The sequence below is a fragment of the Pan paniscus genome, chromosome 19 (assembly GCF_029289425.2).
Source record: "Pan paniscus chromosome 19, NHGRI_mPanPan1-v2.0_pri, whole genome shotgun sequence".
NCBI lineage: Eukaryota > Metazoa > Chordata > Mammalia > Primates > Hominidae > Pan > Pan paniscus.
In genome coordinates, this window is record NC_073268.2 from 34,850,803 (window position 1) to 34,866,688 (window position 15,886).

Sequence of the window (15,886 nt, forward strand, 5' to 3'; positions counted from 1 at the left end):
CCCAGCTACTCAGAGGCTGAGGTGGGAGGATCGCTTAAGCCTGGGAGGTTGAGGCTGCAGTGAGGTATCATCACACCTCTGCACTCCAGGCTGGGCAACAGAGTGAGACGCTGTCTCAAATATATATATACATATGCGTGTGTGTGTGTATATATATGTGTGTGTGTGTGTGTGTGTGTGTTTGTGTGTGTATATATATATATTTCTCTATATAGAAAATATATGTAAAGAGAAATAGCTGTTTTTAGAAGTCCAGAACTGTGATCCCTGAAGTAAGGAAAATGAACAAGGTGAGCTCTGTAACATCCCTGGATTTCTGCCTGGAGGAACATTCCAGACTGTAATTCAAGGAGGGGAAGCCGGAGCAGAGCATGGTGCTCTTCCTGAGTTGAGAAGATGGAGACAGGATTCAAGGAAGCCAAGGTATTAAAGGTTGCAGCAGAGCACAGTTCTGGAAAAGAGTAAACTACTCAAAAAACTCCAGAAATCTGCATAGGGGTCTCTTCAAGTCTTCCTGAATACTAAACTTCACATGTGTATAGTGAAACTCAGTAAGACCACACAAAAAGGAGCAATAAAATGGTAAATTCTCAGAGCTCACCAAAAGCAGGGAGATAATCAAGCTCCAGCCTCCTAGAGTGGAGATGCATATTTAATCAGACCTCAGAAGGGTTATGCCTTAGCAGTAGAGCTAAACTATCCCTAGAGAAAAGGCTCACCTAGACCCACCCTAACAGATTAAAAATTAGCCTCAGGCCGGGTGCAGTGGCTCATGCCTGTAATCCCAGCACTTTGGGAGGTGGAGGCGGGCAGATCACCTGAGGTCAGGAGTTCAAGACCAGCCTGGCCAAAATGGCGAAACCACATCTCTACTAAAAATACAAAAAAATTAGCCGGGCGTGGTGATGGGTGCCTGTAATCCCAGCTACTCAGGAGGCTGAGGCACAAGAATCACTTGAACCCAGGAGGCGGAGGTTGCAGTGAGCCAAGACTGCACCACTACACTCTGGCCTGGGTGACATAGCAAGACTCCATCTCAAAAAAAAAAAAAAAAAAAAGAAAAGAAAAGAAAAAGAAAAAGAAAAATTAGCATCAAAGGCCAGGCACGGTGGCTCACACCTCTAATCCCAGCACTTTGGGAGGCTGAGGCAGGCAGATCACTTGCGCCTAGGAGTTCAAGTCCAGCCTGGGCAACATACCAAAACCCCATGTCTACAAAAAATACAAAAAATTAGCCAGGTATGGTAGCATGTGCCTGTAGCCTCAGCTACTCAGTGACTGAGGCAGGAGGATCCCTTAAGCCCAGGAGGTTGAGGCTGCAATGAGCTGAGATTGCCCCACTGCACTCAAGCCTGGGTGACAGAGCAAGACTCTGTCTCAAAAAAAAAAAAAAAAAAGCCTCAAAAAGGTCAAACTGATTTGCAAGTAATTTACCTAGTCTGCCTGAACAAAGCCCAACACTCTTTAAAGAACAATAACAAATCCAGATGCTTAACATCATATTTACAATGTCCAACATTCAGTTAAAAATTACTAGATATGCCAAAAAGTAGGAAAATAAAACTTATAGGCAGGGTGCGGTGGCTCACGTGAGCCTGTAATCCCAGCATTTTGGGAGGCTGAGGCGGGTGGATCACGAGGTCAGGAGATCGAGCTTGCAGTGAGCCGAGATGGCGCCACTGCACTCCAGCCTGGGCAACAGAGAGAGAGACTCCATCTCAAAAAAAAGAAAGAAAGAAAGAAAGAAAATATAACTAATAATCAGGAGAAAAATAATTTCATAGAAACAAAACTCAGAAATGATAAAGATGATAGATGGCTCAATATACTCAAGAGTTTAAAGAAAAACATGAAAAAGATGTTCATGAGGAGAGGAATGAGAGGTATAAAAAAGAACCCAGTGGACCATCTAAAGATAATAAGTACAGTAACTGAAATGAAAAATTCACTGAATGGAAATAACAGCAGATTAGACACTGCACAATTTAAAAATCAGTGAATTTGAAGACAGCAATAGAACTTTCCAAACTGAAGCACAGAAGAGAAAAATAGTACTGAAAAATAAAGTTGGCTGGGCTTCTATAGTCCCAGCACTTTTGGAGGCCAAGGCGGGAGGTTGGCTTGAGTTCAGGAGTTTAAGACCAGCCCAGGCAATACAGCAAGACTCTGTCTCTACAAAAAAAACAAAACAAAACAAAACAAAACAACTTTTACATTAGCTGGGCATGGTGGCAAGCAGCTGTAGTCCCAGCTCCTCTGAAGCTGAGGCAGGAGGATCCCTTGAGCCCAGGAGTTCGAGGCTGCAGTGAGCTATGACCACGCCACTGCACTCCAGCCTGGGCAACAGAGCAAGACCCTGTCTCTACGGAGCCTCATAATCTGTAAGACATTATCAAGCATTCTAACATATATCTATTGGAATCCCAAAGGACAGAATAAAGAAGTAGGACAAATAAGACAAATTTAGAGAAATAGGCCGGGTGCGGTGGCTCACGCCTGTAATCCCAGTACTTTGGGAGGCGAAGGCGGGTGGATCACAACATCAGGAGTTTGAGACCAGCCTGGCCAATATGGTGAAACCCCATTTTTACTAAAAATACAAAAATTAGCCAGGCGTGGTGGTGGGCACCTGTAGTCCCAGCTACTCGGGGACTGAGGCAGGAGAATCACTTGAACCCGGGAAGGGGAGGTTGCAATGAGCCGAGATCGTGTCACTGCACTCCAGCTTGGGCGACAGAGGGAGACTCCATTTCAAAATAAATAAATAAATAATAAAAGAAAGAAAGAACGTCCAAAATTTTTCCAAACTTGATAAAAACTACTATGGTGGGTTGAAGAATGGTGCCCCTCCTAAGACATGTCCACATCACATTCTGACCCTCACAGCCTATGAATGAGACCTTATTTGAAAAAAGGGTCTTTGCAGACATAATTAAGTTAAGGATCTCAAGATGAAATAATCCTGGATCACCCAGGGGGCCCTAAATCCAATGACAGGTGTCTTTCTAAGACACTCAGAGAGGTGGGAAGGCCATGTGAAGACGGAGGCAGAGACTAGAGTTCTGCAGCCACAAGCCAAGAGGGTTGTGGCCCAGTCACCAGAATCTGAAAGAGACAAGGCAGGACTCTTCCCTAGAGCCTTTGGAAGGACTGCCACCCTGCCAACATCTCAAATTTGTATTTATGTCTCCCGAACTGTGACAGAATAATTTTTTTTTTTTTTTTGAGATGGAATCTCACTCTGTCGCCCAGGCTGGAGTGCAGTGGCGTGATCTCGGCTCACTGCAAGCTCCGCTTCCCCGGTTCACGCCATTCTCCTGCCTCAGCCTCCCAAGTAGCTGGGATTACAGGCACCCACCATCACGCCCAGCTAATTTTTTGTATTTTTAGTAGAGACGGGGTTTCACCGTGTTAGCCAGCATGGTCTCGATCTCCTGACCTCGTGATCCGCCCGCCTCGGCCTCCCAAAATGCTGGGATTACAGGCGTGAGCCACCACACCCGGCCAAATATTTGTTGTTTTAACCCACCTAGTTTGTAGTAATTTGTTGTGGAAACTAATACCAAGATAAAGCCAAGAACCAAGAAATTCAATGAACCCCAAGTAAGACAAACACGAAGTAAACTACACCAAGGTCCATCATAATCAAATGCTGAAAACTAGTGGTAAAAAGAAAATCCTAAAAGCATTCAAAGAAATGAGGTCCATTAGGTATGGAAGAACAGATACAGGAAATACTATATTCTTCTCATCAGAAACTATGCAAGCCAGGAAACAATATAATGAAATCTTTAAAGTGCTGGGGGAAAAAAACAAAAACAAAAACTTTCAACCTAGAATTCTTTTTTTTTTTTCTCTCTAATCCAGTATGACTGGTATTGACCTAGAATTCCATACCCGGTGAAAATATTCTTCAAAACTGAAGAAGAAATAAATATGTTGGCAGACAAACAAATTCTAAGGGAATTTATTGCCAGATGTGCAGGAAATGTTAAAGGGAGTTCTTCAGGTGGAAAGAAAATGATCCCAGATAGAAACTTGAATCTGTACAAAGGATTGAAGAGTGCCAAAAAATGTTAAATGTATAAGAATGTCAGGAGGCCAGGCACAGTGGCTCATGCCTGTAATCCCAGCACTTTGGGAGGCCGAGGCGAGCAGGTCACCAGAGGTCAGGAGTTTGAGACCAGCCTGGCCAACATGGTGAAACCCCATCTCTACTAAAAATACAAAAATTAGCTGGGCGTGGTGGGGGATTCCTGTAATCCCAGCTACTAGGGAGGCTGAGGCACAAGAATCGCTTGAACCTGGGAGGTGGAGGTTGCAGTGAACAGAGATCGCACCACTGCACTCCAGCCTGGGTGACAGAGAGAGACTCTGTCTCAAAAAAAAAAAAAAAAAAGAATGTCAGGCTGGGCGCAGTGGCTCATGCCTGTAAGCTTTGGGAGGCCGAGGTGGGCAGATCACTTGAGCCCAGGAGTTTGAAACCAGCGTGGGCAATGTGGTGAAACTCTGTGCTACAAAAAAATACTAAAATTAGCCAGGCGTGGTGGTGCATGCCTATCGTCCCAGCTACTGGGAGGCTGAGGTGGGAGGATCCCCTGAGCCAGGGAGCCAGAGGTTGCAGTGAGCAGAGATCATCCCACTGCACTCCAGCCTAGGCAACAAAGCCAGACCCTGTCTCAAAAAAAAAAAAAAAAAAAAAGTCAATAAAATATTTAAAACCCACAAGAATAAAGAGAAGAGATGTCAGCGGATGAGAAACTTCAACACAACTTTAGAACATGGAAAGTGGCTGGGGCCTCACAACTGACTTAGGGGAGCAGAGGAAGCTGAAACTAAAGCAGCCACAGAGGGAAACGTCCACATAAGGAGCAAGCCAGGTGACCCCCAGACCCCCTGAAAGGTGTAGGTAGGATCTGCAGGCAGTGGGGATGGCAGAGGTGGAGGTGAAGCTAGAGCTGAGTGCAGGGAGGCTGGTTACAATTCAGGATCCCCTGGTCCCCTTCCCAGCCTCATTAAGCTGGGAGATGCCCCCCTTCCTCACCACAGGACACCAGGGGTTTATTCTTTGTAGAAATTGGGCATGAGATGCTCTGGACTCAGGAGCATTGGCCACAGCAGAGGATGAGATATGGTGCTGAAAGCCAGTGATCCGTGAAACCCCAGCCCCTTCCCTACCTGGGTCCTGAACCACTGGCAGCCAGGTCACACCACCACCACCCTATCTACCCGAGTAGGAAGTTGTCCCAAAGACCTCAGAATACAGACATCTGGTGACCCTACAATGAACAGGCCAGCCTGCCACCTGATCACCTCACAGTAGCACCCACACATCCCTGAGCTCCACAGCCCCATTCTTAAATATGACCCAACAGCCAGGAGAAACTGGACACTTGATGAAAGCTTCCCATGTGAAATAAACCAAAACATACAAATTAGATGCTAAGACGGCTGGGCGCAGTGGCTCACGCCTGTAATCCCAGCTCTTTGGGAGGCCGAGGTGGGCGGATCACAAGGTCAGGAGATCGAGACCATCCTGGCTAACACGGTGAAACCCCGTCTCTACTAAAAATACAAAAAATTAGCTGGGCGTGGTGGCGGGCGCCTGTAGTCACAGCTACTCAGGAGGCTGAGGCAGGAGAATGGTGTGAACCCGGGAGGCGGAGCTTGCAGTGAGCCGAGATTGCGCCACTGCACTCTAGCGTGGGGGACAGAGCGAGACTCCGTATCAAAAAAAAAAAAAAAAAAAAAAACAAATTAGATGCTAAGAACCCAAAGGAAATTCTCTTGATGCAGGGAATAAAAGAAAACTCTTTGGGGGAAAACAGTAATTTACATCCTCAGGAAAAATATAAAAAGATCATTGAGTTCATGAAACAAAATGGGACAGCCTGGCTTTCCATGACGTCTCCTGCCCTTTCTCTTGCCTTCTTCATTCTGGAAGTGACTTTCTTAACTTTTCCTTGTTTTCTGCATTCCTGGACAGCTGCACCTGCCCCCATAAACAGTAAACATCACCTGAATTTACTTCATTTTCAGGTGGAAAAAAAAAAACCACCTTTGAAACTGTCTACATCTCTTCTTTTTCCCGCACCCTCCACATCTAACCCATCAGAAAAACTTATAGGCTCTGCCTTCAAAACAGACCTAGAAGCCTCCCAGTTTCCACTACCTTGCAGCTGTTGCCCCCCCATCTCTCACTGGCAGCCCCCTACTGCCTCTTTGCTGCTCCCCTGGTTGCCAGGCTCTATCGTCCACCTCACCCATGGCAGCTAAAGTCACCCTGTGAAGTGTTACTCAGGTCCTGACACTCTTTAGTTCAAAATCTTCCAGTGGCTTTCCATCGTAGGTAGCAGGGAATCCAATGGCCCCAGACTTCTCTTTGAACTCATTTGCTCCACCCTTCGCCAATGGCCTTCCCTGGAATGTTCTCCAGGATCCTCCAGAGAGCCCCAAAGCTTTCTCCCTCCCTTCACTCAGGCTGCTGCTCAAATGTCACCTCCTTAGAAAAGCCCACCCTGACAGCCCATCTGAGGTGACAGCTGCTATGGCTCTATCCACTGCCCATCCAAGTGCCTGTTGAGCACCTCCTGCACCTCAGACAGAAGCCCCATCAGCCAGGTCCCTGTCTGCTTTGTTCACTGCTGGTTCCCCACTCCCCAGGCAGCACCTGGCACATAAATATTTGCTAGACAAATGCATAGAGTACTAGGCTGAGGGGGCACAAGGAGGGGAAGGTAATTAACCAAGAAATCATTGCAGAAGTATATTGTTTATGCCGGGGGGCTCACGTCTGTAATCCCAGCACTTTGGGAGGCCAAAGCAGGCAGATCACTTGAGCTCAGGAGTTCGAGATCAGCCTGAGCAACATGGCAAGACCCCATCTCTACAAAAAAAAATACAAAAATTAGCCAGGCATGGTGGCACCACCTGTAGTCCTAGCTCCTTGGGAGGCTGAGATGGGAGGATCACCTGAGCCTGGGAGGCAGAGGCTGCACTGAGCTGTGATCACACTACTGCACTCCAGCCTGGGTGACAGAGTGAGATGCTGTCTCATGAAAAAAGAAAAAAAAAAAGAAGAAAGAAAGAGAAAGGGAGGGAGGCAGGGAAGGGAGGGAGGGAGGGAGAAGGGGAGGGGAGAGGGCAATATAAACAATATATTGTTTATAATTAGGGAGGTAAATGACAAAAGGAGTCCAGAGTGCTGGGGAGGTGGGAGAGACGGAGCAAGGAGCACTGCTTTTCATTACGCATCTTCTAGCAACAGTTAAATATTTTAAAGCATGACCATGAACTCCATTGTCAAAAATGAAACATTTTAAATAATTTAAGATTATTTATATAATTTTTATAGCCTTGTCCTGGAATTTCTTCATTTTTCAATATACTGGGAGCCTCAAAAAAACCAGCGGGCCTGGCCCCTGTTGGCCTCTGAGCTGTGGCCCCTCACAGAGAAGAGGAGCATTGTTTACTCTTGTCCAATCCTGGTTGGGCTGGACTCCCGGGCTTGCAACCTGGGTGGGGTCCTGAGCCCGGCAGCGGGAGTGGGAGAGGGCCACAGGGCCCGAGCTGACTGGGGAAGTGCTGAGCAATCCAGGCCTCCCAGCCCTGCCCCAGATGCTGCAGCCGCAGCCGCTGCAGCTAATAAGACCCTAGGGAGCTGGCAGGCCCCTGCCTGGCCTCAGGGCTCCAGATGCTGCCTCCACCTCCCCATCAGGTGCCTCAGCTCCAGGCTCCAGAGAGAGGCTGGCACTTCCTTGCAAGCAGGGTGCCCCTCCCCATCCCCACACCTCAGGAGCGCTCCCCAGGGTGCCTCCCCAGGGAGGCCTGGATGGCTCAGCACCCCATACACCCCATGCAGAACCCCATACACTCAGCCAAGCTCCAGAGCAGCTCTCCCCACAAGCCCAGAGTGCCACCTGCAGTGTAAGTGGCACCTTGCCCTGGGCCCAGGTAGGAGAATTCATTAATCTCCTCAGCAGAGGCCTCCAGCTTCTCCTCAGCAGAGGCCTCTAGCTATTTAACTGCTGGAATGAAAAGGTTTCCCATGAAACCCAACACCCAGCCCTCCCTACCAAGAGAACGGAGATTCCTTATCCCAGCAGGCCTCAGCTGGAGTCAAAAGGTGGTCTTTGGAGTTTTGTAGCTGGGGGTCCCTGGGCAGAGAGCCTCCCTACCTCCACTCAGGCACACACACCACACTCTAGTACACACAGGTACCATACAGATACACACTCGTACGCTCATAGGTACTCACGTGTGCCCTTAAGTGTACAAGCACATGCATGCCCAGCTGCCTTCTGGCCCTGCAGGAGTCCACTCCTGTGTAACGTGTGTGTGCGTATTTGCACAGGAACACCCCTCACACCCATGTGCACTAGCAGGGTACTTTCCAAACTCCTTTAGCATGAGCAGAATCCTTTTGTTAAGGGAAGTATGAAAAGCATACACCTAATGTATGGGCTAAACATGGTGCTTGCGAGGAAGGTGAGGGACGCAGAGCCTGTGCTCAAGGTGGTGCCTGCTCAGCCCCTTCCCCAGCCCACGAGGAGGAAGGCAGGAGTCTGGTGTAGTCGTTGCTTGACCTCTCCTGCCCAACGTGGGGTGCAGGGGCAGGTCTGCCTGAGCTCATTCAAGGGGAGGGAGGCAGGATGCATCCTTAAGCTGCGTAGGAGGCCACGGGCTGTGGGGACCGCACCCTGGACTTCTCCCTCCATGTCACCCCTCCCATCCTGCCCTTGCTGCCCCTCCCCCTCATCCCAGAACACATTGATTTTTGGTTTCTGGGGTTTGCGGCTCCCTCTCCCGAGCTTCCTAGCTTACCAGCTGTGGTGATGCCCCACATCCAGGACTGCCCACTGTAGGCAAAGGGAGGGGTCTGAGGTGCTCCTCGCACATCCTGGGCCCCACAACCCATCTCCCCTGCCTCTAGGTCAGAAGGGTGAACAGGGAAAGCAGGAAGCAAGCCCACGGTGGAGAACGCCCCAGGGAGAAGGAAAATGTTTCTCTGGGACCACAATCTGCCCACTTCAGGGTTCTGGTTGCCAGGGGCAGAGTCCTGCTCCCCAGGCCCAGCCCACACATGTCCCTCCCACGGGAGCCGCACAGGCTAACCCTTCCCCCTGTTCCCACCCCAGGGAACACCAGGAACTCGTGACTCCAGAACCAGGACCATGCCCAGCTGGCCATGCCAGGCAAGGGGGAACTGGCACATTCCCTGGCTTACAACCCTGTCCCCCCTGACCTGGCAGAGAACATGCATAGCGGCAAGCAGGGCACCGGGCTGGCATCACAGCACTGCTGGGTGCCCCTTCCCTTCACCAGGCACCTCCTATCTGCCCATCACTCCCTGCTTCCAGCCTCCAGCAGAGCAATTCGGGGCTGAGCAAAGCCCATTAACCTGCTCTGAAGGTGGCCATGCTAGCCCCCTCCTCAGCCAGCTGCACTGCCAAGCCTGCCCACGGAGGGCCTCTGCGGGGCTTTCTTGGAGTGAAGAAGAGGCAGCTATGCCAAGCCAAGACCAGGGAAACCTGGCTCCTGAGTGCTTGAGGAAAGCCGAGCTGTTTCTGTGGCAGCTGGTACCAGGGGGACTAGAGGCCAGGGACCCCTGGCTGGGATGCCAGGGTTCCACAGTGCTTTTCTCATGATGTTAGGTGGCTGTCCCCAGGTCCCCCTTGCAGAAAACAGAGCCTGGTGCCCTGGGGAGTAGGCAGTGTACATCTGGATACAAGCCTCACTCTGGGCCAGTCCTCGAGAGGGGAGACAGCTAGGGAACTCTCCCACCCACACGGACTGGCATTCCTCTTTTTGGCACGCCTGAGGGAAGGAGAGGACTGGCCTGGCTCCTCTGTGGTTGAACAAGGGTTAACCTCCACCAGTGCCCTATATTCCCCCTGGCCTGGATCCAGGGCAGGCAGTGTCCATTTCAAGGAGACATTAACTCACTGGGGCAGGGGTAGGGGTGAACCTGGGACCTTGTTTCTGAGGCAGCCAGAGGGGTGGGAGAGAGAAACACATGAGCAGCCCCCAACACCTCTACCTGCAGCGGCTCTGGTGCCCCCCACCCCAACCTTACCCCAGCAAGATGGCCACCCACTTCAGGATTATCAGCAGAGAGGCCTGCTGGAGAAGTCTTTTCTCCCAGGGCATTCTGCCTCTCTCCAGTCTCTGCAGTAAAAGGACCACCCATCCTCAGGCAAGGGAGTGGGACTGAGGCATTCTGGAGATTCAGCCTTCTGCCTAGTGATCCTTGGACCCCTGGGAAGTTCTTCCCACATGAGGCTTGTCTTCTTTTGCTTTCAGGGAAGGAAAGCAGAGAAGAGCCAGCAGAGGCTGGCTGGCCATGTCTTAGCGCTTTGCACATCACCCTGGAATTCCCTGTTCACACTTGCTTCACCAGAACAGAGACTCCTTGAGGGCAGGGGTTGATGCCCTGTTTGTTCATCTGTTTCCTGGGGGCACTGTGACCCACTCTCTTTAACAGGCTTCTCGTGGCTGCAGAGCACTGCCTTTATGATAGATAAACAGAGACAGGGTCTGAGGAGTTCAGTCTGAGGAGAAACTCGGAGAGTGCTGGCATAGGCACAGGTAACAGGAAGTGGCCACCCAGACCGGCCCAGAGGCCTGCGGGCACAGGTCACTCGCATATTTACAGGGACTGCCATGCAGAGCTGGATGCCATGCAGGCCTGGGGGCTGGCTCAGCGTGGGACTTCAGAGACACATCCTGACCCCCAGCCTGCTCAGTCCGATGGCCTGCCCTCCACCTCCATGCTTCCCTTGGCGATTGCACAGCTCCTCAGACTGAACTTCTCATGACTCAATAAGCAGCCCTCAGAAGGTAAATTCCCACAGCGGGCAACTGCGCTAACCACCCCCAGCCCATGGCCCCAAGGTCTCAGACCCTGACCAAAACTGGGGTTCTCAGCCTGCAGCAAGCCATGGGACCCGGGCCCAGCTCTGGCTCTTGCAGCCCACCCTGGAGGCGGGGGGTCATATCTGCCATGAGTGCCTACCTGTGGCCTGGGTGCCAAGGGCAGAAGTGGCAATCTGTGACCTGTGCCTGCCTTTGTTCTGAAGCATGGCCAGAAGACATCCTGAAGCATGGCCAGAAGACATCCCCCCTTCCCCTGTTTTCTGGAGACCACTGCCCAGCCCAAAGCTGGTGACCCACGTGGCCTTACTGACCAGCAGAAACCAGGGAGCCCACCTGGTGTGCAGAACCTCAAGTCCTTCCAGCAGCCAGGGCCCCTCAGCTTCCTCTGCGCCTAGAAACCAGGCCCCAGCACCAGAGGGCAGGAGAGCGCTTTTCAGCACCTGGACAAGGCCCTTGGGGCGTCCCAAGAGGGTCTTTCTCCACTCCCTGTTCCTGAGCTGGGGCTGGGCTCTGAGAGATCCAAGGATCTGCCCAGTTTGAGAGCTAAAAGAGAAAGAGCTCACCGTTGGGGAGAGGGCGCTGGGTGGGGCTGGGGTGCCTGGGAGTGTGACACAGCCTCTTGCCATTCTTGACCTATGGCCCCCTCCCCACGCAAGCCTTTCCCACCTCCGCACCCTCACTCGGGAGGTGTCGCCGCTCAACTGGCTGGGGCGGACTCCCCACCACATGGAACACCGACCTAGCCCGCAGCCCCTCCCTGCAGCCCTCACTGCCCCGGCGGAGGAGGGGCACAGAGGCCTCTACCCTCATCTAGGAGAGTCCGAAACACGTGTGGTCCCGCCCGTCCCGGCCGGAGGGGAGCGGGCAGGGCCCGCTCCCATCACCCTTTCCGGGTCAACAAGCACAAAAGCCGCGGCCGCAAACAAAGACGCGCCGCAAACTCGCCAGGGAGGCGGGACAGCCCGCGCCGCACCCCCTCCCCAGGCCGGACGGGCGTGCCCGGCCGCGGGGTCCCCGCGGCGCCCCGAAGGCGCTCCTACCTGGCCCGCGCGGACCTCCTTCTCCAGCTCGCGGTGGCGGTTGTGCCACACGAGGTAGTGCAGCGGATACTTGCCCTCGGGCCCCTTCCTGGCGGAGGCGTTGGCGGGGATCATCGCCCGCTCCTCATGCCGGGGCCGCGGCGCCCGGCCGGGGAGGAGGGACGGCGCCGGAGCCGGGGCCCGGGGCCGCGGGGCGGGGGGCCGGCGCTGCCTGCTCGCGGGGCTGCGGCTCGGGCATGTGCGAGCGGCGGCGGGCGGGGGCGGCGCGCCCGGCGCGGTGCGGGCGGCGCGGGCGACGGGCGTCCTCGCGAGGCGGCGGCGGCGGGCGGCGCGGAGAGGCCCCCACCCGCCCTGGGAGGGAGCGGGCACTCGGCGGCGCTGCGCGGACTCGCGCTCGCCTCCCACACCCCCGCACACAAAGACGCCGCTCGGCGGAGGGAGCAGGCGCCCGCAGCGGGCGCGGGGGCGCACGGGACGCGGGCCCCGGGGACGCCGCCGCAGGGACGCGCGCCCGCAGCCCCCGGGTCCCCACAGCTGCATAGCCCGGCCCTCAGCCCGAGCGGCCGGCGCGGGATACGGGGATGTGGGGATGATGGGGAGAGAGGAAGGGGACCAGGCGCCCCGGGTAGAGCTTGTCAGCTCAGCCCCGCGGCATCATGGGGTTTGTAGTGCGCCTCGTGAAACTGGGGGTGGCAGGTGGCCGAAGAGGGTCTGCACTGTCCCCGGATCTCGTGGGAGAGTGGGCGGGGAGTCAGGCCTGGCCCAGACGCGGGCGGGGCTCTGACGCCAGGTGGGCTAGGACGCACCTCCCCCGCTGGCATTTTGCCTTTTGCTGGGGAAGTGGGGGGGCACGGGCCTAGGTCGAGCGTTTGGGAGACTGGGTGGAGGTGTGGTCTTCAGAATTGAGCTTGGGTCCCAGGGGCCATGAAGAAGGATCCGGATTCCCAGAAGAGAGCGTCTGATTGGGAACTCCTGAGAAAGGTGTGGGGCATCAGTACCAAGGGTCATTGGAGCAGCCAGGGGTCTGGCCCCTGGAACATTTCTGAGTCTTCCCTGCCCTGTTAGAAAATTAAACTCCATCTTCCACACATGTCATTGGAAACAGAATGTCCAGTAACGCGGGAAAGACGGTCCCTTTCCCCCCCGCACACTGTCCCCAGCAAGAACCAGAGTGAGGTTGGACAGAAAAAGCAGCAGGTGGCAGCTCCGTTCCTCCACCCAGCTGGCCCTTCAGGAAGGGAAGTGACTGATTCCAGAGACTGTCTCCTTCCTGGATGACCCCAGGGTGAAGAGGTACTTCCAGAATGGTCCCTGCAGAGGGTGTGGTAAAAGTTGAATTGGCCTCTCAAGCGCCAATTGCAAGGCCTGGAAGGACTAAGAGGCTTGGACCAGTCCCTGGAGGGAGGGGACTGTGATGTCAGAGAGACCAGAGTTCGAATAGCTCCAACTGCCTGACCTTAAAAGAGCAAACTGCTTAATTTTTCCGACTTTCTCGGTCCACTCCCCTTCAAAATGAGAATCTAGATACTACCTCCTGGGGTGAGCTAAGGATAATGACTGCCCTGGAAACAGCGCCTCCCTCCCCCAACCAGGCGGGCCGAGACAGGTGGCGGGACCAGGCACGGTGCCTTCTTGAGCCCACCTCAGAACAAGGCAGGAATAAGGGATTCCACACCGGCCCTACTTAAAACAACAATCCAAGAAGTGTTTGTGTGGGAGGTGCCAGCAAAAGCTTGCAAACTCTCTCAGGTTTCTTTGTGTGGTCTTCCCTCCTTCCTCCTCCACACCCTGTGGTGCCAGGCCCCAGCGGGAAGAGATGAGGGAGGAGCGGGCTGCCTCGCCCCTTTCTCCCGCCTGGGAGGAGCCAGCTGGCGTCTCCGGCGGCCCGGGACCGCTGCCCGCCTGCACCACCAGGGGTCAGCAGAGTGTCGTGGCTGCAGCCAGTGCAGGGGAGGGGGCTGGCGCGGTTGAGGGGCATCTAGGAGTGGCCGGGAGCATGCCTGTGCATTTCCTTATTAAATTGTTTTTTGAACCTTGTGTGTGATTCCACTGTAGCAGTCCTGCTTCCTGGGGTGGTGACATCTCCACGGGGGAATCCAGAAACCCTTTTATCTCCAGTCCCAGGCCCAGAAGTTTGGCTGTGACGGGGCCGGGGGAAACAAAGTTTGGACGATGTGTCCGCGCCAGGGCCACTCCCAGGTAGTCTCTGAGTCAACCAGGAGATGGGGAGTGGGGTGGAGGGGTAAGCAGAGTGAATCATCCTTCTTCCCCAGCAAAGCCCAGGAGTCCGAGGACAGGGGGAGTTCAGGATAGATTGTGGGGAGCTGTCGATTGTGGGGAGCTGTCCCCTGGGCGGCCGTGTTCTTTTTTTGCCAGGCGGCGGTAGACACTGAACCCAGGTCGCTTGCGCTTCGGCCCGCGCTCTCAGCTGCCACGTGCTCGAGACGCGCCCACACAGCGGAGAAACAAAGACAGCCAAGCGGCAGGGCTGCCAGCAGCCTCCTCGACATTTAATAAATGAAATTCCATAGCTGGGGGTCGATCGGGGGTGAACGGGCGGCCACCGCTCGTGGACTGAGCGCCTGGCACGGGCTGCCTGGCCACTCCTCCCGTCTCACTCCCCCCGCCCCTTACCCCCTTCCCGCTGGGGCCACCAAGCCCATGGACTCTTTGGTGAGAGAGCAGCTCGGGGCGGCAGGTGGTGCTCCCCCCTACACACCAGCTAGGTATCGTTGCTTGCAAAAGCCCCACCAGCTGAGCGGCTGGCTGTCGAGGGAGGGGAGGCCTGCAAGATTTTTTTAAGGTGCAATTATAAATAAAGCCCATGGATCGCGATTTCAAACAAACTTGTCAATCTGGGCCGCAGCAAAAGGCGATGGAGGCAGCTTTGCATGTATTTCGGGTGGTGTGACTCATGAGCATTACTTGTCTCCCCTAGGGAAGGAGCCTGCCCACCCACAAATCACTGCCGCTCTGGCACCGCTGGGATAATCGACCAACTTGAGCACCCCTGCCAAAAGACTGCCCCCATCTTAACAAGCAGGAGTCTCTGACTCTTGGAGAACCCCTCCTCAATTGTCACCACTGACCTGGCCCCCAGGTCTGGCCCTGGGGACCTCTACCCTCTCCCCACAAGCAGAGTGCCCGGGCCTTTTGCTGCTGCAGGGATTGGGGGTTGGGTACACGCGCGGCACACGCGTATGGGGGCGCATGCTCAGTGCGGGGGCTGCGCTCATGTGCGGCCTCTACCTAGGCTCCCTGCCCCCCAGCCCACCCACGTCCCTCACCTGCCTTGCCTTTGCCTGCCTCGTCGTGTGAAGTCCAGGAAGAAAGGCCGTCACCTGAAACGGCCCCTCTATGTTATATGCACCCTTTCTGGACACACACACCTCTGGTGGCCCAGAAACACCGTGGGTGTGTGTAAGGCGGATGACAAGTGGATGTGAGTGCACACAGGCACAGTGGTCACTCCTCGGGAGGTCTTTAAAAACCGCCCAGATTCTCTCCTCTCTGGATGGAAGGATGCATGGAGAGATAGATATATTTTTAGTCCGGAGGCAGGGGAATACACTGCCTGACCTTTCTGGCACCTGGGCGTCCATATTGTTAGCAGTGGGCGTATTCAGCAAGAGTGTGACACACACACACACACACACCTGGACACACAGATGTGGACACCTACGGGACAGGGACGCACACCTCACCCCAACCAGAGATAGACTGGTACCCCAAGGCACAGCCCCTTTGACCTGGAGCGGGACTTGGGCCTCCAAGTCCTTCTTCCCTAATCCCCGCCCTCGCCGTCCGTGGGCCCAGCGTCCCCCGGTCCACCCCACGCGGAAAGTGAAGGGGAGGGGGCTGTGAGGGTGACTCACATTGCCTCCGGGCCAGGCGAGCGCTGCAGCGGAGGCCAGGGCCGCAGGCCACGCTGCCCGCCGGGGCCGGGCATCTGCCGCGGCCCCTTTAAGCGC

The 15,886-nt window shown here is 54.5% G+C and overlaps 1 protein-coding gene across 6 annotated transcripts in view; it reads right to left on the reverse strand.

Moving 5' to 3' along the window:
* Window positions 1–15,885, reverse strand: part of ANKRD13B (ankyrin repeat domain 13B) — a 25,119-nt gene extending 9,234 nt beyond the window's left edge. For 3 of the 6 annotated variants that reach the window (XR_008621761.2, XM_034942160.3, XM_034942159.3), the window contains exon 1: window positions 11,916–12,136. Coding sequence is in view for 3 of the 6 variants with exons in the window: in XM_034942160.3 (XP_034798051.1) it covers window positions 11,916–12,029 (114 nt within the window). In the remaining 3 variants the exon portion in view is untranslated. Of the gene's footprint in view, window positions 1–11,915; window positions 12,521–15,790 lie in introns of those variants that run through there. The other 3 variants (XR_008621762.2, XM_055101932.2, XM_034942158.4) reach the window with 3 other exon arrangements.
* Window position 15,886: the final 1 nt, after the last annotated feature.